The 23,076-nt window shown below is 43.6% G+C and overlaps 1 protein-coding gene across 1 annotated transcript in view; it reads left to right on the top strand.

The window, feature by feature from the left end:
- Nucleotides 1-23,076, top strand: part of LOC115134411 (protein kinase C-binding protein NELL2a-like) — a 104,633-nt gene that overhangs the window by 68,104 nt on the left and 13,453 nt on the right. The window contains exon 16 of the mRNA XM_029668345.2: nucleotides 22,359-22,499. Coding sequence (XP_029524205.1) covers nucleotides 22,359-22,499 — 141 coding nt within the window. The remainder of the gene's footprint in view (nucleotides 1-22,358; nucleotides 22,500-23,076) is intronic.

Raw genomic sequence — 23,076 nt, 5'->3', positions numbered from 1 at the left:
AATAAAAACAGTGACAGTGCTGAATATAAACTTAAACATGAACTCATTCATAAAAACAGCAGCTCTTTGCTGTATTCGTTGACAGTCTATCTGTAGTCATGGTTTTAAAAGTTATTAAATCTTACGTAGGCTAGTAGCCTGTTGTTGCCAGGGTCATGGAAGCTCTGTAGCCACGGGGATTTGAGCTATCCGATTGGGCAGCGTAGTAGGTGCACTCGATTTAGTCACAGATTTGCCGGTCCGCCAGGTAGGTGGAGTATATCTCATGGGAACACTTTGATTGCTCGGCGCCCAGGACTTTTGAATCAAGTGCATCTACCGGCAACAGCTCAACGCGATTTTTTTTAAAGTAGCGCAAACCTTTATTGTTCGTTGGCTTTCTACAGAAATATTTGGTGATCGACTAGGAATGCCTTGAGAAGATCGACCAGCATTATACTGGCAGCAGAGTTGCCAGAAAATTACTGACATTATATAATACAGCTATGTTGCTGTAATGATTACAGTAGCCTCATTTACAGTATAATGCAGTATTGTATAATACAGCACTATTTTTCTTACTGTAAAACCTTTTACAGCATCCCTGCTGTAATGCAAAATTACAGTATTTAGCGTAGCTTCTTGTACAATGCTGTACATTTACAAGGTAAAGTGTTACAGTGTGGCCGTCAAGTCAGTGGTCATGGTTGATGCATAAATGACTTAATAATAAGATTATACATCAGTGCATTATCACTTGTCTACCTACAACATATTTGTCTGGCTATTCAAAATAACTTTAAAGCCACGTTTCTCAGTTTCACTGTTGGCGTTGTTAGTGTAGGGTAGTATGATAAACCGAATCCAATGGCTTCAATACTGTGGCAGCTGCATTTATATAGACAATATCGCCATTGTCTGTAACCAGTATCACTGTCAACTGAATGATTTGTATTCTGCTATTTAATTAAAGGCATGACCTATTCCTATAAAATATGCCCATTTTAATTGATGTGCTAACTTGCCGAGGTGTTCCATTGTGATGAATCTTTATTTTGTTTTCAGCTCATTTTATTCTCCTTTCATTTCTGTTAAAAGTAATTCCAAGCTTGTTAGGCTTTATTGTTGTTTTGTTCTCTTCTCAGATTGCCAACTGTGCCTTCAGTCACTAATGGCAACCCGTTGTTGCCCTTGGCTGCAGTTTTCTGTGGATACAATAAGACAATGAAAGCAGCCAGAAGAAGAGTGGTCTTGGTACTTGTCTCATTCCTACTGTTTGTGACTCATCTTCACACAAAAAAAAGTAGTCAGGCTACTCTTAAGAATGTGCTTCAAGGATGCAGAAATAAGGACTTATTTTAGATGTTAATTATGTGGAGAACAACTTGGTAGGTAGCTTTGAAAAGCTTTTAACTATTCAAGGCTAGTTTTTCAGACTATTACAGTACTTTCATACTCAGGCTAAATTATAATGTCATATATGAAGTGACATCTCAAGAAGTGATCTACCATTTTGGTTTTTACTGTTATCTTTAGTGGACAGACGACGTAAACATAAATGGTGCCGTGGATCTGTCATAATAAAACGGGATGCGTGAGATCAGCAGCATTAGTTCCGGTGCTTAGGTTTTTTTGTCACTTATTTGGACAAATCACAATTTGGCAGGTGTTAGCATGTTTAGAATTTCGGAAGATGAGGGGACATTATGCTCATAGACTTGCCTGTAACATGCAAAGAGAAAGGGTGGTGTAACGGTTCTCTTCTATCTCCTCCTCTGACGAAGAGGTGGAACAAGGATCGGACCAAAATGCAGCGTGTAGATTGCGATCCATGTTTAATCAACAAACGTAAACACGAATTAATACAAACACTACAAAACAATAAACGTAACGAAAACCGAAACAGCCTATACTTGTGTCAACTAACACAGCGACAGGAACAAAGACACTAAGGACAATCACCCAATACATGAAGATAAACACAACATACTTCGACCCTAAGGTGCGGACTCCCGAACGCACCTCAAAACAATAGGGAGGGTCCGGGTGGGCGTCTGTCCATGGTGGCGGCTCCGGCGCGGGACGTGGACCCCACTCAGTCAATGTCTTAGTCCCCTCTCCTCGTGTCCCTGGATAGTCCACCCTCGCCGCCGACCATGGCCTAGTAGTCCTCACCCAGAACCCCACTGGACTGAGGAGCAGATCGGGACTGAAGGACAGCTCGGGACTGAGGCAGCTCGGGACTGAGGGGAAGTTCGGGAGTGAGAGAAAGCTCGGGAGTGAGAGAAAGCTCAGGAGTGAGAGGAAGCTCAGGAGTGAGAGGAAGCTCAGGCAGGTAGATAGATCTACCAGATCCTGGCTGGCTGGTGGTCTCAGCAGATCCTGGCTGACTGGCAGATCCTGGCTGACTGGCGGATCCTGGCAGATCCTGGCCGACTGGCAGATCTGGCAGATCTGGAAGTTCTGGCAGATCTGGAAGAGTCTGGTTGACTGGCAGATCTGGAAGAGTCTGGTTGACTGGCAGATCTGGAAGAGTCTGGCTGACTGGCAGATCTGGAAGAGTCTGGCTGACTGGCGGATCTAGAAGAGTCTGGTTGACTGGCAGATCTGGAAGAGTCTGGCTGACTGGCGGATCTGGAAGAGTCTGGCTGACTGGCAGATCTAGAAGAGTCTGGCTGACTGGCGGATCCTGGCAGACTGAAAGATCTGGCTGCTCCATGCTGACTGGCGGCTCTGGCTGCTTCACGCTGACTGGCGGCTCTGGCTGCTCCATGTAGGCTGACAGCTCTGACGGCTTCTTACAGACTGGCAGCTCTGGCGGCTCCGTGCAGACTGGCAGCTCCTTGCAGACTGGCAGCTCCTTACAGACTGGCAGCTCCTTACAGACTGACAGCTCCTTGCAGACTGGCAGCTCCTTGCAGACTGGCAGCTCCTTGCAGACTGACAGCTCCTGGCAGACTGGCAGCTCCTTGCAGACTGGCAGCTCTGGCTGCTTCATGCAGACTGACATCTCTGGCTGCTCCATGCAGACTGACATCTCTGGCTGCTCCATGCAGACTGACAGCTCTGGCTGCTCCATGCAGACCGACAGCTCTGACTGCTCCATGCAGGCTGGCAGCTCTGTCTGCTTCATGCAGACTGACAGCTCTGGCTGCTCCATGCAGGCTGACAGCTCTGGCTGCTCCATGCAGGCTGGCAGATCTGGCTGCGCTGAACAGGCGGGAGACTCCGGCAGCGCTGGAGAGGCGAGGCGCACTGTAGGCCTGATGCGTGGTGCTGGCACTGGTGGGACTGGACCGAGAACACGCACAGGAAGCCTGGTGCGGGGAGCTGCTACCGGAGGGCTGGAGTGTGGAGGTGCTACTGGATAGACCGGACCGTGCAGGCGCACTGGAGCTCTTGAGCACCGAGCCTGCTCAACCTTACCCGGTAGAATGCTCTCGGTCGCCCTGCCAGTGCGGCGAGGTGGAATAGCCCGCACTGGGCTATGCAGGCGAACTGGAGACACCGAGCGCAAGGCTGGTGCCATGTAAGCCGGCCCAAGGAGACGCACTGGGGACCAGATGCGTAGAGCCGGCTTCATGGCATTTGGCTCGACGCTCAATCTAGCCTGGCCGATACGCGGAGCTGGAATATACCGCACCGGGCTATGCACCCGCACTGGGGACACCTTGCGCACCACTGCATAACACGGTGCCTGCCCGGTCTCTCTAGCCCCCCGGTAAGCACAGGGAGTTTGCGCAGGTCTCCTACCTGGCATAGCCATACTCCCTGTGAGCCTCCCCCCAAGACATTTTTGGGGCTGACTCTCAGGCTTCCATCCGCGTCGCCGTGCTTGCTTCGCCAACTCCATTCTCCGATAACCTTCCGCGCACTGCTCCATCGAATCCCAGGCGGGCACCGGCACATTCCCTGGGTCGACCGCCCACCGGTCTATCTCCTCCCAAGAAGTATATTCCATACTGTGCTCCTCTTTGGGCTGCTCCTGTTGCCTCTTCTCCTGCTGCACCTTTGGGTGGCTACACTCCCCTGGTTTAGCCCAGGGTCCTCTCCCGTCGAGGATTTCCTCCCATGTCCAGAAATCCTTATTGCGCATCTCCTCTTTGGGCTGCTCCTGCCTGTTGACACGCTGCTTGGTCCGTTTGTGGTGGGTGATTCTGTAACGGTTCTCTTCTATCTCCTCCTCAGACGAAGAGGTGGAACAAGGATCGGACCAAAATGCAGCGTGTAGATTGCGATCCATGTTTAATCAACAAACGTAAACACGAATTAATACAAACACTACAAAACAATAAACGTAACGAAAACCGAAACAGCCTATACTTGTGTCAACTAACACAGCGACAGGAACAAGGACACTAAGGACAATCACCCAATACATGAAGATAAACACAACATACTTCGACCAGGGCGTGACAGGTGGAGCACTTTGTTCCGGTTCCGATCCTCGCTATATCTCTTTTCTTACATATATGGACCCGGAACTTAATCGAGCATCTGACCAATTAGGCAAGACTTTAGTTCTGGGTTAACCAATATTCATTTTACTGTAGTGTTTTCCACAGTGATCCACAGTATCTAGATGTACTATTGACCATAAGAGGATATAATGTACTGTATCTGGTTATAAGAGCTTGGCATTATCCTGTCTACATTTCAATTAAGAAAGGTTGCAAGTTATTTGTCCCAATGTCATTTCTCATATTAGGGCTGTGTAGCCTTGCTCTTGTCCGGGTCCTGCAAACAACCCCTTTTAATAAAGGAAATCCCTCATAGTTCTCCCAACAGCTCCACTGTTTTATATGACAGACACAATTTGTTGCCTGGCTAAAGAAAGAGAAGAGAGGATAAAGTACAGCTCTGTACCAGACCAGAACCCTCTTTGAACACGGTGAGAAAATAGCCGGAGCCCAGGGCCCACTCCGACACATCGACCAGGAGGAAGAGGAGTGGGTGGGTGGATGTATGCAGACAATTAGACCAACAATTTGTTACTGCAGACCTCATTAGCATGGAGGACAGACAGACAGACAGACAGACAGACCCATTGTAGATGAAATATCCTTGGAGTGTTCTAACATTCACTAAAATGTTGTGCACAACATCTGTAACAACCACCACAGAACATTCTCCATGTTTGTATAAAACATTTGCCTGATGTTGAAAGAACGTTTCTAGAACACATTTCCTCTGTTCTTTAAAGGTTCCCAGAATGTTTCATTAGGTTGGGGTAACAGTCTGCTGGGAACTTTGTGGGGACATCCCAAAAGATATGTTCCCAAAACGCAAAAACTGTCCAGTTGTGCTGACATTCAGATAATGTTTGTATCAGGGTGCACAAACATTGCTTTTGATGTTGCAAGAATGTTGACAAAACAGCCTTTCTGAGTTTTTAAAGGTTCCCAGAACAGGAAATTACATTGTGGGAACAGTGTGGGTACATTACAAGAGATTACAACAAAATATGCTCAGTTGTGATGACATTCCTGCAATGTTTAAGTTAGGTTGCAAAGGACACTCCCTTAATTTTGTAAGAATGAAACAGCCATTTTTCTTTACACTTCATATGTTGACCATCTGCATATGCTTTAATTCACAGGACAACATTTAATCATACAAACACAACCATATGTTTTTACACTTCAGATGTTGACCATCTGCATATGCTTTAATTCACAGGACAACATTTAATCATACAAACACAACCATATGTTTTTACACTTCAGATGTTGACCATCTGCATATGCTTTAATTCACAGGACAACATTTAATCATACAAACACAACCATATGTTTTTACACTTCAGATGTTAACAATCTGCACATGTGGGGTTATGAAAGTGCAGTGCTAGGTTCCCAAGCCAGGTCTTTTATCCTCTGGGCCACCATGGAACCCCTCTTTAATCCTTTTTCCTGTATATGGCCGTATGATCAGTCAGGAGTTCCATGCTTCCTTTTTAGCCTTCTTAGACATAACTAACAGAGGGAAATACTGATAACTGGGTTATTCACCATTACTTCACCCATCCTCTTTATATGCTGTGTACTTTTGGGCCCATATTTACAAGGTAGTTTACAAGTTAATGAGTGCTGATCTAGGAACACTTATCATGATAAACAAAGGGGGCCATATCAAGTGTCTCAAAGTAGGAATTATATGTTGTTTTTTACACTCCTTTCTTTTAGTAAAGTATGTCTGAGCCTCCATTTCACTTGTTTCTACAGAATATGTGGGTTTGAGACTGCAATCTTTAGCTTTGACTTAATATCATTCCTTTTTGCACTAACTATTTTGACTCATCACATATGCTGCTGTTACTGTTTATTATCTATCCTGTTATCTAGTCACTTTTTCCCTACCTATATGCAATCATCTACCTCAAATACCTCGTACCCTTGCACATGGACTCGGTACTGGTACGCCATGTATATAGCCAAGTTATTGTTACTCATTGTGATTTTTTTCCTAAGCTTATAATTTGTATATATATATATTTTAAAATTATCTCTGCATTGTTGGGAAGGGACCGTAAGTAAGCATGTCACTGTTAGTCTACACCTGTTGTTTACGAAGCATGTGACAAGTACATGTTTGATTTGATTTGATTTCTTTAATGGGCATCTCAACCGACTGGTAGAGCAAGAGTTCCTGAAATTGTAAAACAACAACATATTAGTCATTTAATCATTCTGAAAGGATGTTTGAAAGGTCAACAACATATTAGTCATTTAATCATTCTGAAAGGATGTTTGAAAGGTCAACAACATATTAGTCATTTAATCATTCTGAAAGGATGTTTGAAAGGTCAACAACATATTAGTCATTTAATCATTCTGAAAGGATGTTTGAAAGGTCAACAACATATTAGTCATTTAATCATTCTGAAAGGATGTTTGAAAGGTCAATAACATATTAGTCATTTAATCATTCTGAAAGGATGTTTGAAAGGTCAACAACATATTAGTCATTTAATCATTCTGAAAGGATGTTTGAAAGGTCAACAACATTTGTACATTGTTGTCATATCCCATTTTATACACAGTTAGTACAAAAGTGGTAGAGGTGTGGTTTTGCTCCTTGCTTCAACCATCCTTGAATGCGTGTTTAAAAAACATATTGGAGTCTGATCATGGAAACCACATGATCATTTTACTAAATGGCATTGGTTGAGATGATAAAATATGCCAAACAAAATTAATGTTTAATTTCATTTAAAATTGGTTGTCAAATTTAGTTCAACCGTCAACATTCCATGAACCTCTACACAACACATCAAACGTGTTCTAGGGACGTTCTTCCAACATCAGGTGAATGGTTTTGTACAAACATTCTACCATCATCAATGGACAGTTTTTGTGTTATGAGAACATTTGCCGCGACCTAACGGATGTTCTGGGAACCTTCACAGAACCAATTTTGGTTTGCTGGGTAGTCTCTTCTAGTCACGTCACTGTTTCCTGAAGAAGGGAGTGAGTGTTGGAACAATATGGCAGTGATTGCTTTTCCTCCCTTAAAGGCATAGTTCATCCAAATGACATATTGGTTTCCTTACCGTATAAGCAAACGTTTGCATGGGGAAACAGTGCTAAGGAAAATAAACCAAAGCATGGATTGCTTTCATACCTTGTCCATAGACTTCTTACAGGGTAAGGAAAGCGAAGTTTTATTTTGTAATTTGGGTGAACTATCCCTATAATAGCCCCCATGAAGCTTTCTCCCTCCCTCCCTCCCTCCCTCCCTCCCTCCCTCCCTCCCTCCCTCCCTCCCTCCCCATGAGTATCCATGTGACTCAGGGGTGCCACTCCAGTTGATCTCAAACGGGTTGTTTGTATTCATTATTTATTTAGAGCCTTATGAAAGAGTACTCCATCACGGTTAATTAGCACGTCTTTAATTAGGCTGCCTACTAATGGCCTGATGAGTTGTCGTTTAGCTAAGCACAACCTGCTGCTGCTGCTGGCTAAATGACATATCTCACAGGGGGAGAGCTGGGGAGAACACAAATACTGTGAACACTGTACTGTGGAAAGCATCACTGTACTGTACGTTTTTGGCTTCGAGCTGATAGCTTTTACCAACTCGCACTGTGGAAAGCACAGCTGCACTTTACTGTGCTGTCCTATACTGTAAGCCTTTAGATATCAGGTTCTGTTCTGTTTCTGAGCTGACATTAGCATGTACTCACACTGTGAAACATCTGTACTGCACCTCTGTACTGTACTGAAAGACAAGGTCCCTGGTTCCATTCTCATTCTTTTACTTCGTCTTCTATCTGTGCTTCCTATTGTTCTCCTCTCCTCTGTTGTCTGTCTGTGAATCTGTCTGTCTGAGTCTGTCTGTCTGTCTGTGAGTCTGTCTGTCTGTGAGTCCGTCTGTCTGTCTGTCTGGCTGTGAGTCTGTCTGTCTGTCTGTCTGTGAGTCTGTGAGTCTGTCTGTCTGTCTGTGAGTCTGTCTGTCTGTCTGTGAGTCTGTCTGTCTGTCTGTGAGTCTGTCTGTCTGTCTGTCTGTCTGTCTGTCTGTCTGTGAGTCTGTCTGTCTGTCTGTCTGGCTGTGAGTCTGTCTGTCTGTCTGTGAGTCTGTCTGTCTGTCTGTGAGTCTGTGAGTCGATCTGTCTGTCTGTCTGCCAACATATTAAGGAACTGGACGTACACATGTCTCTCTGTTTTCTTCCTACCTCTACTACACTCACCTCTGATCTGTCTCTGCTAAGACTAGCATCCTTTCCCACAGCACTGGTACCAGAAGACCAGGGGACCACACTGCCTGTGCTGGCCCCAGCAACATCCTAGTTGTGAATGAATAAACACATTTATTAGATACAGAATAAATGCCTAATAGATTACCCTTGGCTCATAATACCTTATGAAAGCCTAACTACTTATATTGCAAATATATACTGAGTGTATAAAACATTAGGAACTCCTTCCTAATATTGAGATGCACCCCGTTTTGCTCTCAACCCTCAATTTGCCGGGGCATGGACTCTACCAAACATTAGGAACACATTTGTAATATTGAGTTGCACCCCCCCCCCCCCCCCATATTACATATAGACTGATGGATTGATTTCCAGCGTTGTGCTTCATTTGACAGTATGCAAATCCTTCTGTTAAGAAGTGACGCCTTTCAAATTTCAAGCTTAAATATCACAAGTACAGTGAAATACCTTTCTTGCAAGCTCAAAACCCAACAATGCAATAATCAATAACAATATATTACTAGAAAAATAAGAAATATGAAATACACAATAGAATAAATATGTAAGCATTAAAGATACAGGAAATATTTAAAAAGTCAGTTCCAATAGCGTATTTACATGTGCAGGGATACTGGAGTGGGGAGGTAGATATGTACAGGGTTAAGAGGACTGGGCAACAGGATATAAGATATACAGAGTAGCAGCAGCTTGCATGTGAGTGGGTGTATTGAGTCAGTGTAAATGTATGTGCATATTATGTGTGAGTGAGCAAATGATGGAGTGTGTGTGTGTGTGTGTGTGTGTGTGTGTGTGTGTGTGTGTGTGTGTGTGTGTGTGTGTGTGTGTGTGTGTGTGTGTGTGTGTGTGTGTGTTGGAGTGACCGTGTGTGTGAGTGTGTAGGGCCCTGTGAGAGGGCATAGAGACAGTGCAAATATTGGAATAAAAGGTCAGTAAAGATACAAGGTAAACTTGGTCCGTGTAGCTCTTTAATTAGCTATTTATCAGTCGTATTGCTTGGGGATAGAAGCTGTTCAAGAGCCTGTTGGTGTCAGACTTGATGCACCGGTACCTCTTAGTGTGAAGCAGCAGAGCAAATAGTCTATGGCTTGGGTGGTTGGGGTCTTTGACGATTTTCCAGGCCTTCTTTTCACACCGCCTGATATAGAGATCCTGGATGGCAGGGAGCTTGGCCCAAGTGATGTACTGGGCTGTCCACACAACCATCTGTAGTGCCATGCGATCGAGGGCGGTGCTATTGCCCTACCAAGCAGTAATGTAGTCCACTATCAGCTCCTTGGTCTTTCTGACGTTGAGAGGTTGTTGCTCCGGCACCACACTACCAGGTCACTGTAGGCTGACTCATCGTCGCCAGTGATCAGGCCTACTACCATTGTGTCATCAGCGAACTTGATAATGATGTTGGAGTTGTGGTTGTCCACACAGTCGTGGGGGAGCAGGGAGTACAGGAGGGGACTAAGCACACACCTCTGTGGGGATGTTGCCTACCCTCACCACCTGGGGTCGGCCCATCAGGAAGTCCAGGACCCAGTTGCAGAGGGAGGTGTTCAGACACATAGTTCTATGCTTGGTGACGAGCTTGGATGGGATAATGGTGATGAACACTGAGCTCTAGTCAATGAACAGCATTCTCACATAGGTATTCCTCTTATCTAGGTGGGTAAGGGCAGTGTGGAGAGCAATTGAGATTGGGTCATCTCTGGATCTGTTGGGGCGGTATGCAAATTGGAGTGGGTCTAGGGTGGCTGGGAAGGTGACGTTAATGTGTGCCATAACCAGCCTCTTGAAGCACTTAATGATTACAGAAGTGAGTGGTACAGGGCGGTAATCATTGTGGCATGAAGCCTTAAGAGTTCTTAGGAGCAGGGATGATGGTGGTCATCTTAAAACATGTGGGGATTACAGACTGGCTTTTGATTGGGGAAGCAGCGAACCCTCACCATGGGTACAACGTTGTCGATGCATTTTCTAATGAAGCCGGTCAAGAAGGTGGTTAGCTCGTCAATGTCATGGTCGGAGTCTCAAAAACATATTCCAATCAGCGCTAGCTAAGCATTCCTGTAGCATACCCTCTGATTCTGGTGACCATTTCTCAACGGAGTGAATCGCGGGTACTTCCTGTTTCAGCTTCTGCTTGTAAACAGGAACAAGTTTCTTGCTTGTTTATATCCATCAATCAATCAATCAATCAAATGTATTTATAAAGTCATTTTTACATCAGCCGATGTCACAAAGTGCTATACAGAAATCCATCCTAAAACCCCAAACAGCAAGCAATGCAGATGTAGAAGCACAGTGGCTAGGAAAAACTCCTCTTCTGGCTGTGCCGGGTAGAGATTACAACAGAACATGGCCAATATGTTCAAATGTTCATAGATGACCAGCAGGGTCAAATAATAATAATAATCACAGTGGTTGTAGAGGGTGCATCAGGTCAGCACCTCAGGAGTAAATGTCAGTTGGCTTTTCATAGCCGATCATTCAGAGTTAGAGACAGCAGGTGCGGTAGAGAGAGAGTCCAAAACAGCATTGTTCTTATTCTCCTCAATTAAATTGGAAAAATAGGATGATCGAGCAGCAGTGAGGGCTCTTCGAAGCTGCATGGTACTGTCTTTCCAAGCTAGTCGGAAGACATCCAGTTTGGTGTGGCGCCATTTCCGTTCCAATTTTCTGGAAGCTTGCTTCAGGGCTCTGGTATTTTCTGTATACCAGGGAGCTAGTTTCTTATGACAAATGTTTTTTGTTTTTAGGGGTGCGACTGCATCTAGGGTATTACGCAAGGTTACATTTAGTTCCTCAGTTAGGTGTTTAACCAATTTTTGTACTCTGACGTCCTTGGGTAGGCGGAGGAAGCCTGGAAGGGCATCTAGGAATCTTTGGGTTGTCCAAGAATTTATAGAACGGCTTTTGATGATCCTTGGTTGGGGTCAGAGCAGATTATTTGTTGCGATTACAAATGTAATAAAATGGTGGTCCGATAGTCCAGGATTATGAGGAAAAACATTAAGATCCACAATATTTATTCCACAGGACAAAACTTGGTCCAGAGTATGACTGTGGCAGTGAGTAGTTCCTGAGACATGCTAGACAAAACCCACTCAGTCGATGATGGCTCCGAAAGCCTTTTGGAGTGGTTCTGTGGACTTTTCCATGTGAATATTAAAGTCACCAAAAATGTGAATATTATCTGCCATGACTACAAGGTCCGATAGGAATTCAGGGAACTCAGTGAGGAACGCTGTATATGGCCCAGAAGGCCTGTAAACAGTAGCTATAAAAAGTGATTGAGTAGGCTGCATAGATTTCATGACTAGAAGCTTAAAAGACGACAACACAGCCATTTTTTTGTAAGTTGAAATATGCTATCGTAAATGTTAGAAACACCTCCACCTTTGCGGGATGCACGGGGATATGGTCACTAGTGTAACCAGGAGGAGAGGGCTCATTTAACACAGTAAATTCATCAGGCTTAAGCCATGTTTCAGTCAAGTCAATCACATCATGATTATTATCAGAGATTAGTTCATTGACTGTAACTACCTTGGAAGTGAGGGATCTAACATTAAGTAGCCCTATTTTGAGATGTGAAATATCACAATCTCTGTCAATAATGACAGGAATGGTGGAGGTCTTTATTCCAGGGAGATTACTAATGCGAACACTGCCATGTTTAGTTTTGCCCAACCTAGATCGAGGCACAGACACGGTCTCAATGGGGATAGCTGAGCTGACTACACTGATTATGCTAGTGGCAGACTCTACTAAACTGGCAGGGTGGCTAACAGCCTGCTGGTTGGCCTGCACCCCATCTCATTGTAGAGCTAGAGGAGTTAGAGCCATGTCTATGTTCATAGATAAGATGAGAACACCCCTCCAGGTAGGATGGAGTCCGTCACTCCTCAGCAGGCCAGGCTTGGTCCTGTTTGTGGGTGAGTCCTAGAAAGAGGGCCAATTATCTATAAATTCTATCTTTTGGGAAGGGAAGAAAACAACAGTTTTCAACCAGCGATTGAGTTGTGAGACCCCTAACTGGAAGGGGGCCAGAGACAATTACTCGATGCAGACACATCTTTCTAGCTGATTTACACGCTGAAGCTATGTTGTGCTTGGTGACCTCTGACTGTTTCATCCTAACATCGTTGGTGCCGACGTGGATAACAATATCCCCAATTTTAGCCTTAGCCAGCACCATCTTCAGATTAGCCTTCACGTTGGTAGCACTGCCCTCTGGTAAACAGTGTATGATTGCTGAATGATTTTAAAAAAGTCTAATACTACGGGTAATGGAGTCGCCAATGACATGGGGTGTTCAATTTGTCAGAGCTAATGGTGGGAGGTTTCGGCGTCTATGACCCTGTAACAGGTGGAGGAGAGACCAGAGAAGACTCGGACTCTGACTCCGACTCGTTGCTTAATGGGGAGAACCGGTTGAAAGTTTCTGTCGGCTGTATGAGCGACACCAGTTGAGCATTCCTACAGCATTTCCTTCCAGAAGCCATGAGAAAATTGTCCGGCAACAGGGACTGTGTGAGAGGATTTCTACCACTATCTGTACTTATTGGTGACACAGACTCTGTTTCATCCTTTCCTAAACTTAAATTACCCTCGACTAACGATTGTGTCTGAAGCTGGGCTTGCAGCACGGCTATCCTCGCCATAAGGCAAATGTTCTCCTGTATATTATGAGTACAGGCCCTGCAATTAGAAGGCATAATGTTAATAATAATAATATCATAATATATTATCACTTGTGAATGATGCCCAGCATAAGAAGAAATGCCTTTTTTTGTGTGACTTTTTCTAATCATAGTTGCACACCTCATGTAGCCTAGCCTATAGGCCTATATATTTTAATAAGGTTTGTATCACAACTAATAAGTTTCAAGTTTGTGGAAGATCATTTTCACCATAAAAATGCACCTTTATAATAAAAGCATTTACATTCATGAATGCATTTGCGGTCACTTTTGAGAACGGTGTTTTCCTCTTATGGAGCACTTGCGCTTATAGCCTACTACCATGTGCGCATTGCTGCGCTTATAATGTGAAGAAATAGTCTAATAGTCTTTTGGACTATCAGGGATAGTAGATTGACATAGGCTAGTGCTTTTGCTGTTCGTTAGGCCTACAAATCTTTTTGGCTGACGAAAAGTATATTTGGACAGTTCTTGGATTAGGATGCGTGCAGTTGCGTCCCCGACATGTCTGTCTTCACTTGTAGCCTGTGAGAAAGACTTGATCATGTGTATGAGAGCCATGTGAGTGGGTCGCACTTCGGATTGCGCAGCACACTCAGGAAGAAGGGCACAACGCAGCACTCCGGGCTGAAAAAGGCATGGATATTTTTAGGGTGCATTACGACCACAAAGGGGATGCTGCTGTAAAAGTCGAGGCAGTATCAAGTGCTTGTCAAATTGTGAATGAGAGACGATTGGAATGTGTACAGCCTGTGCAAAAAAAACAAAGCAGAGCTCATGCCTTTCAAGCAACTTTTTTCAAATCATCATTGAAGTCTCATCATGCAGCCTTATAATGTATTAAACATCAAAACATATAGCCCACCATTTATGGAACAACTAAAGTTACATTAATAATTCTAAATTAATGATATAGGAGTACCTATTTCTTTAACCGCTCAACATAGAATAGCCACATGTGCGCACTCCCTCAAATCGTTTGGTGAAAATATTTATATTTTATTCAGCTTTGTTCAATTGTATTCTTCATACTATAAAATAATATAAAATAATGCCACGGAAATGATAAGCAAATCTTGTCTGCAACTAGTGTAGCCCACAGCCATTTGGCATAACCACATCGGGACCTAACATAAGGACAACTCAGAGTATGCTATTATTTTCTTCTGAAATATACTACATTTTCTTCATATCATGCTTCTTTAGACCTGTCTAAAATAAATATGGATTTATTGTGAAGGTGTAGGCTATATTACATGGATTTATTAGACTTTTTAAAATGTGTGGAAGCCAGGAGATGCTAAATGTGTTTATGCTAATTAACGGCAATTACCATGAGACCGACAGTTACTTGCTTGACGATCACCGGCTGACTAAATGTTGTGACCGCCACAGCCCTAGTCACGATAACAGCTGACAACTCCTTTGGGAGGTAGAAGGGTCAGCTTTTGACCATAGATATTTCAGGATAGGTGAACAGTGGGTTGACACTCCCACCGCGCTGGAATTAGCACACCAGTTGGAGTTGATGAAGACGCAAACCCCTCCCCCCATCGATATCCCCGACTCCACTGACCTGTCCGCCCGGTGAACGGAGAATCCATTGAGTTGGATAGCCGTGGGGGGTATCTTGTCTGAGAGCCATGTTTCAGAAAAGCAAAGAATATAGCAGTTCCGAGAGCTCCGTTGGTCGGAGATCATCCATTTTATTATCAAGTGATTGTACATCAGCCGGTAGAATGGAGGGAAGAGGTGGCCGGTTTTCACTTCGCCTTAATCTCACCAGGATGACCCCTCGCTTGCCTCTGTAACGCCGCCGTTTCCTCTTGGGTAGCCCGAAAATTGGGTTGGTATTACAGAGAGAGAGAGCAGAGCAGATGAGTCGAAGTAAAAGCCGTTATTGGGGTAAGTAACCGCTGATCTGATGTTCAAGAGTTGTTGTCGGTTGTAAGAAATAATAGCGGATACATTTTGTGAAAATAGAGTAAAAATAAACAACAACATAATCACAAAACAGCATAGTTGTGCCGGAGCAAAACGGCGGCCATCCAGTGGCGTGCCAACTTGTTCCAGCGAATGAAATAGGCGGGACTTTCCAGCCTCCAGTGGCGGTGGCTATGCAATGTAATCCGACAACAGAGTCACTCGTTACTACAGCTCATAAACTAAGACTGACTAAAGAGACTGAGATTTAGAAATTAGAAGTGAATAAACATTGATAAAAACAATTCAAATACACAGACAGTCCCCGAATTGACCTTTAACAGAGGATTACTTAGAAATTATTATGCATTAATTCAGTGTTTCATTGTAATACATGACTTGTAATTTAATAAAAAGCAGTAGCACTGTAATTAATGTCTAATAATAGATGGCTATTGGCTTATGTGTTATAAAAGCCGATCAAAATAATTTTTGGGCTATTGTAAGTTAGTTCCTGTCATATGAGTTCCCCCGAGTGTTAATTAGCCGACTATTTCATATGATATACAGCCAAAATATGAACTGGCAGTAGCAGACTAAATCTGTGTCAGAGTGTGTGACTTTTTATTTTTTCTCCTTACCACGAATGCACTGTCTTCTGCAGCAGCAGCTGATCTGTCAGTGCTATAAGCATAGCATCATTTCTCAGCACAGACACAGTCATAGCACTCAGACAAGCAGAACCAGAATTTTAAACAAGTTGGTCAATTTCACCATTTAAAAAAAAAAGTCTAGTTAGTGTTCAGTCAGATAATGAACTGGAAATCTATCTATAGACTTCACTTCGCCTTGCTTTTCCTGTTACCGAGTAATGAGCCCGTCCTCCTATAGCCCCTCCCACCAGCCTCCACTGGATGTTACTGTTGTTGCGTTGTACGTACAGACTACTTTAACGCACCACTCTATTCTCCCGACACCTCGCCTGGATCAGTAATCTTTCAAGTCAACGCCAAATTTTAAATCCACTTAACACCAAAACATGTATACAGGAGACGACAGCAGAATCATATTTGAAAAGGGATTAGGAAGTGACGTGTAACAAATAATATGTACTCCAAGTTCAGCAGATCAGGATTATCCTTCATTTCCCTGTGAAAAATAGAATATTGTAATTATATTGAACAGTATGTGAGATCTTCTGTCTGCAGCTGGTGCTCTGGGTGATAGAATCCTATAGAGGACTGTCCAGGCCCTGAGGTACTGCTGTCAGTCAAGACGAGAGGAGAGAGCCTCTACCTCTGTATCTGCCTCTGCACATATAGAGAGAGAGATGGTGAGAAAAGAGAGCAATAGAGAGAGAGGAGAGAGAGAGAGAGAGAAAGAAAGAAAGAAAGAAAGAAAGAAAGAAAGAAAGAAAAAAGAGAGGGAGAGAGAGATGGAGAGGGAGGGTGAGAAGGAGGACAAGCAGAAGGAGGGAAGGGAAGACGTCAACCCACTATTTGAGTGTCCTTGGAGAGCAGTTTTAATAGAGCCTTTATTTCCAGCCTGTCGCTCACCATAACGAGCTAAATAACCATGTCTGTCCAATCAGCCCTCTCCACCTCCCTTCCGCTCTCTTTCTTTATTCCCCCTCTCTCTCTCTCTCGCTTCTTCATCCCTCTCGCTCTTTCTCTCCCTGTCTCTCTCTCCTCTCTCTTTCTTTATCCCCATCTCTCCCCCTGTTTCTCTGTCTCCACCACTATCTCTCTCTCAGTAGCCAAGGAGACCTGTGTTTGGCCTTGACCTGCTTGGAGAGAGAGATGGAACTCTCAGCTCTCTGTTATGTGTTGCTGTTTTTCACTGAAAATAACATATTATACAATTCACGGCCAAGCTGTAAGAATGTGATTTTTAGACTGGAATCTGGCTGCTTATTGGGATTCACAGTCATAATTCCTCACGCTTTCTTATACAGTGACTATACAAAACATTAAGAAAACCTACTCTTTCCCTGACATACATGTATGTAGACTGACTAGGTTAATCCAGGTGAAAGCTATGATCCCTTATGTATGTCATTTGTTCAATCCACTTCAATCAGTGTAGATGAAGGGGAGGAGACAGTTTAAAGAAGGATTTTTAAGCCTCAAGACAAATGAGACATGGATTGTGTGTGTGCCATTCAGAGGGTGAATGGGCAAGACAAAATATTGAAGTGCCTTTGAACGTGGTATGGTAGGAGGTAGTAGGTGCCAGGTGCACCAGTTTGTGTCAAGAATCGCAATGCTGCTGGGTTTTTCACGTTCAACAACTTCCTGTGTGTATCAAGAATGGTCCACCATCCAAAGGACATCCAGCCAACTTGACACAACTGCGGGAAGCATTGGAGTCAATATGGTCCCCTGTGGGACGCTTCGGTACCTTTTAGAGTCCATGCCCCGTAGAATTGAGGCTGTTCTGAGGGCAAAAGGGGGGGGTGCAACTCAATATTAGGAAGGTGTTCCTAATGTTTGGTATACTCAGTGTACATTCAATTTACACACACAACCACCATGTTGTTTTTGCTCTTAATGGTAAATTGAAAATTGAAAGATGTAGCTGTGAATACGTGCCTTGCATTTGTGATGACATCTCAATTCAGATGTGACAGGAAGCAGTTAAATAAGAAGCGTTTGCCATTTTAGAAGGTATATTTAAAGCCACTGTCAATTTGCCAAAGGCCTCAGAAGTACTTTGCTGTAATTGTGATCAACAGCTGTGTCACATAAAGGAAGTAGAGGGTGAAACGTTTCATTGGAAACGTAACCTCCTGGGCATGTAAGCTTAACAACAGAACAGTTTTAATGAATATACGCTGAAAATAGTTCCATTTGTGTATATTTAGAACTGCATTGCCTCTAGTTTATAAGTAGTGACTAACCGCTCTGTCTTTCTGTGAACAATTCCATGCAGTCAGATTGGATAAACTATGATTTAAAGGCCCAGTGCAGTAAACATTCAGTTTTTCCTGTATTTTGTATCATATTGGGCAACAGCTGCTTTTTAGCAGTGTTATTTCCTTTATAGTTGCTGGTTGAAAATACAATCTACATAGGACCTTCTAATGTGCAGGTTTGTATGGGCGGGAGTTTCAGCGTTCCATGGTGACATCACCATGCAGTAAATTGGTTAATAGGCCAATAACAAAGAGAGTTCCAAACCTCTCTACCAATAACAGCTGGTTTTCAGTTTCCCCCTCCCCACTCAGACCACTCCCTGCCAGTCCTAGCAAAATTTTAGCTTGAGAAATAGTTTTTTGCTAAAAAGCTATTTTTGCCCATTTTAATGGAAATCTATTACAGTAAGGTACTTAATTGTTACGGAGAAATTATTTGATATTGATTTAAAACGGCTGCATTGGGCCTTTAAATAGATTCAGCTTTTTTCCCCTTCTTGGCTCGAGACCACATGCTGCTTCTCTATTTCAAAGCGTGTGAAGCTCTGTCAACTGACATTCACTGGCAACAAAGAGCATGAGAGATTTCACTATGACTGAGAGAATAGAGAATATGCTTAATTTCAAGCATAGTTATTCCTTTTGGTGTAACCAAATGATATGCTTTTATCCAGAAAACACAGTTGACCGAAATACTTATTTCCTGAAGGAAAAACATCACCATCCCCTAGACTTAAACATGATGTCTATATCTCTCTACCTGCTGTAGGACTGTATACATGTAACGTTTCACCACCTTTTTGAGTCCCAGCATGAATGCATATAGTTCCCTTAAAGCCATGTTGAAATATGTCATGTATAGGAGCACAGAAAACCTGCTGTGTTTGACTTAGACAAACGTTCACATCTCTTAAATAGATAAGGGCCTAATCTCCACGACATTTGATCAATGGTTAATCTGCTGGAGAAATTCTATTAAAGGGTTGAAGGCTCATTAGCCGATAGATCTGAATCCTATTACTGCTGTGGCAGAGGGAGAAGACACGGGGAGAGATGAGAGGGGAGGAAAGGAAAGGAAAGATGAGAGGAGAGATGATAGGGGAGGAAAGGAGAGAAGGAGAGAGGAGAGATGAGAGGGGAGGAAAGGAAAGGAGAGAGGAGAGATGCAAAATCTGGATCCCTACAAATCAGCTGGGCAAGACAATCTGGACCCTCTCTTTCTAGAATTATCTGCCGAAATTGTTGCAACCCCTTTTACTAGCCTATTCAACCTCTCTTTCATATCGTCTGAGATCCCCAAAGATTGGAAAGCTGCCGAGGTCATCCCCCTCTTCAAAGGGGGAGACACTCTAGACCCAAACTGTTATAGACCTATATCCATCCTGCCCTGCCTTTCTAAAATCTTCGAAAGCCAAGTTAATAAACAGATCACCGACCATTTCGAATCCCACCGTACCTTCTCCACTATGCAATCTGGTTTCCGAGCTGGTTATGGGTGCACCTCAGCCACGCTCAAGGTCCTAAACGATATCATAACTGCCATCGATAAAAGACAGTACTGTGCAGCCGTCTTCATCGACCTGGCCAAGGCTTTTGACTCTGTCAATCACCGCATTCTTATCGGCAGACTCAATAGCTTTTGCTTCTCAAGTGACTGCCTCGCCTGGTTCACCAACTACTTCTCAGATATAGTTCAGTGTGTCAAATTGGAGGGCCTGTTGTCCGGATCTCTGGCAGTCTCTATGGGGGTGCCACAGGGTTCAATTCTCCGGCTGACTCTTTTCTCTGTATATATCAATGATGTCGCTCTTGCTGCTGGTGATTCTCTGATCCACCTCTACGCAGACGACACCATTCTGTATACATCTGGCCCTTCATTGGACACTGTGCTAACAAACCTCCAGACGAGCTTCATTACTCTGGACGGTTCTGACCTAGAATATGTGGACAACTACAAATACCGAGGTGTCTGGTTAAACTGTAAACTCTCCTTCCAGACTCACATTAAGCATCTCCAATCCAAAATTAAATCTAGAATCGCCTATTTCGCAACAAAGCCTCCTTCACTCATGCCGCCAAACATACCCTCGTAAAACTGACTATCCTACCGATGCTTGACTTCGGCGATGTAATTTACAAAATAGCCCCCAACACTCTACTCAGCAAATTGGATGTAGTCTATCACAGTGCCATCCATTTTATCACCAAAGCCCCATATACTACCCACCACTGCGACTTGTATGCTCTCGTTGGCTGGCCTTCACTACATATCCGTCGCCAAACCCACTGGCTCCAGGTCATCTATAAGACTTTGCTAGGTAAAGCCCCGCCTTATCTCAGCTCACTGGTCACCATAGCAACACCCACCAGTAGAATGCGCTCCAGCAGATATATTGCACTGGTCATCCCTGAAGCCAACACTTCCTTTGGCCGCCTTTCCTTCCAGTTCTCTGCTGCCAATGACTGGAACGACTGGACTGACTGGACTGGAACGAAGCTGGAGTCTTACATCTCCCTCTCTAACTTTAAGCATCAGCTGTCAGAGCAGCTTACCGATCACTGTACCTGTACACAGCCAATCAGTAAATGGCACACCGGACTACCTCATCCCCATATTATTACTTACCCTCTTGCACCCCAGCATCTCTACTTGCAAATCATCATCTGCACATCTATCACTCCAGTATTAATGCTAAATTGTAATCATTTTCACCTCTATGGCCTATTTATTGCCTACCTCCCTACTCTTCTACATTTGCACACACTATACATAGATTTTTCTATTTGTATTTTATTTTGTGTTATTGACTGTACGGTTGTTTATGTGTAACTCTGTTGTTGTTGTTTTTGTGGCACTGCTTTGTGTTTATGTTGGCCAGGTCTTTATGTTGGCCAGGTCGCAGTTGTAAATGAGAACTTACTTATTTAACCTACCTGGTTAAATAAAGGTGAAATAAAGAAAAAAATAAAAGATGAGAAGGAGAGGGGAGGAAAGGAGAGAAGGAGAGATGAGAGGGGTGGAAAGGAGAGAAGGATTAGAGAGGAGACGAGGACAAGAAGAAGGGAGAGGCCAGAGAGAGAAGAGAGGAAAGAATGAGGGGAAGATGAGGAGAGGAGGCCTGAGCTGTGCTCTCCAGGGGATCCTGCTGGGTTCTGTTTTGTCTGGGGGAATCGAATGGGAAGGTCACTGACAGTGCAGGGCCATTTTCATAATGAGGAACTCTGATAATGCATCACACATGCACACAATCATAAAGAAGCCATCAGTGCCTACACAGACACATTTAATCAATCTAAAACCTGGGTCCTCATATTTAGCCCCCACCCCGTTTTCACTAGCATCTCTCATCTAATTAAATATGGGTTTAAATAGTAGGGCATTTTCTCATACGGTGCAGTTGATTCAGATGTTGAATGTATTTACACCTCGTTCCTTTGTAAGAAATTGGTGCTCCCTTCGTTGTTCGTTGAAATAAATTGGTTTACAATAGGCTAGTGATGAGAAAAGAGAAGAGTGGGAGAGATAGAGGGTGGGATACAAGACTTGTGAGCATGTGACGAATGCTGTATTGTGGAGAGCATAATTAGAGTCAGGGTTGAGGCCTGGCTCCTGTGCTCTTTACTGTCAATGAGACCTACAGCAAGAATGGATTCACAAGCTTCCAAGGTCTTCCAAGGGTTTTTAACACCCCTCTTCAGGGGACATATGTTTTGTGCTGTAATGAAACAAAATCAAGTAAATATGTAAGATTCATTACAATTGCCATGTTCACAAACTGATTTCTTCTATTGATGAATGTACCCGTCTCTCGCTGTGTTTTCATGCCAGATCGATACAGCGTGCATATCCTATCAAATCCTGGACACGCTTTTGTATCAATTATGGATCAGTGAATGTTGAAAAGCCTATCAGGCAAGAATGAAGATAAGTTCTGTATGCGGTTCCTGCTGACATGATTCAGAAAAAAAACTATTGGAGATTGAGGTATGTTCATACATGTCGCTCTCTCTTTCTGTCTCGCTCTCTCTTTCTGTCGCTCTCTCTCTCTCATTCTCTCTCTCACTCTCTCTCTTTTTCTCTCTCTCGCTCTCTCTCTCTTTCTCTCTCTCACTCTCTCTCTCCTGATAGACATTGATGAGTGTTCTGATGGGTTCGTGGAGTGTAATGACAAAGCCATCTGTGTCAACCTGCCCGGCTGGTACCACTGCGAGTGTCGTGATGGCTACCACGACAATGGATTGTTCTCGGCCAATGGGGAGTCGTGCATAGGTGAGTTGACCTGCCCCTTTTCTCTCAATACTTAAAGAATCTCCGTGGTTGTAGGCAAACTTCATTCAGCTCGTCACATGATAATGCCTATTGAAATTCCATGCATAGAGTATATTAGCACACTAGTTTGTGTGTTTCCATTATTCTAGTGTATTCTAACTTTGATCATAGCAGCATATCTAACCATTGAAGAGATGTCTGGTACAGGTAATAGTGTTATTGGACATACCATTACTGGTTCATTTTCCTCCAAATCCCTGTCTCCTTTTTACTGCTCATGGAATCTTTCTGAAACATTCTCTAGTCTAAAGCAACCTGTCAAGGGCTTGTCAAAATGGAAGAAAACCCTGAATCTAGCAGTGCACCTCAGCAGTAACAGTGCTGCAGCTCTGTCTGTCTGCCTGCTATATAGCCTAATTTTACCTGTCAAGTCTACCTGATCGACACAGCCCACTGGGCACAGATGTCAATTCAACGTCTATTCCACGTTGATTCAACGTAATTTCATTGAAATGACATGGAAACAATGTTGATTCAACATTGATTCAACGTTGATTCAGTGTGTAGCCAATGGAAG

This window comes from Oncorhynchus nerka, linkage group LG9a (genome assembly GCF_034236695.1).
Source record: "Oncorhynchus nerka isolate Pitt River linkage group LG9a, Oner_Uvic_2.0, whole genome shotgun sequence".
NCBI lineage: Eukaryota > Metazoa > Chordata > Actinopteri > Salmoniformes > Salmonidae > Oncorhynchus > Oncorhynchus nerka.
This window is presented reverse-complemented; position numbering and strand designations above follow the sequence as displayed.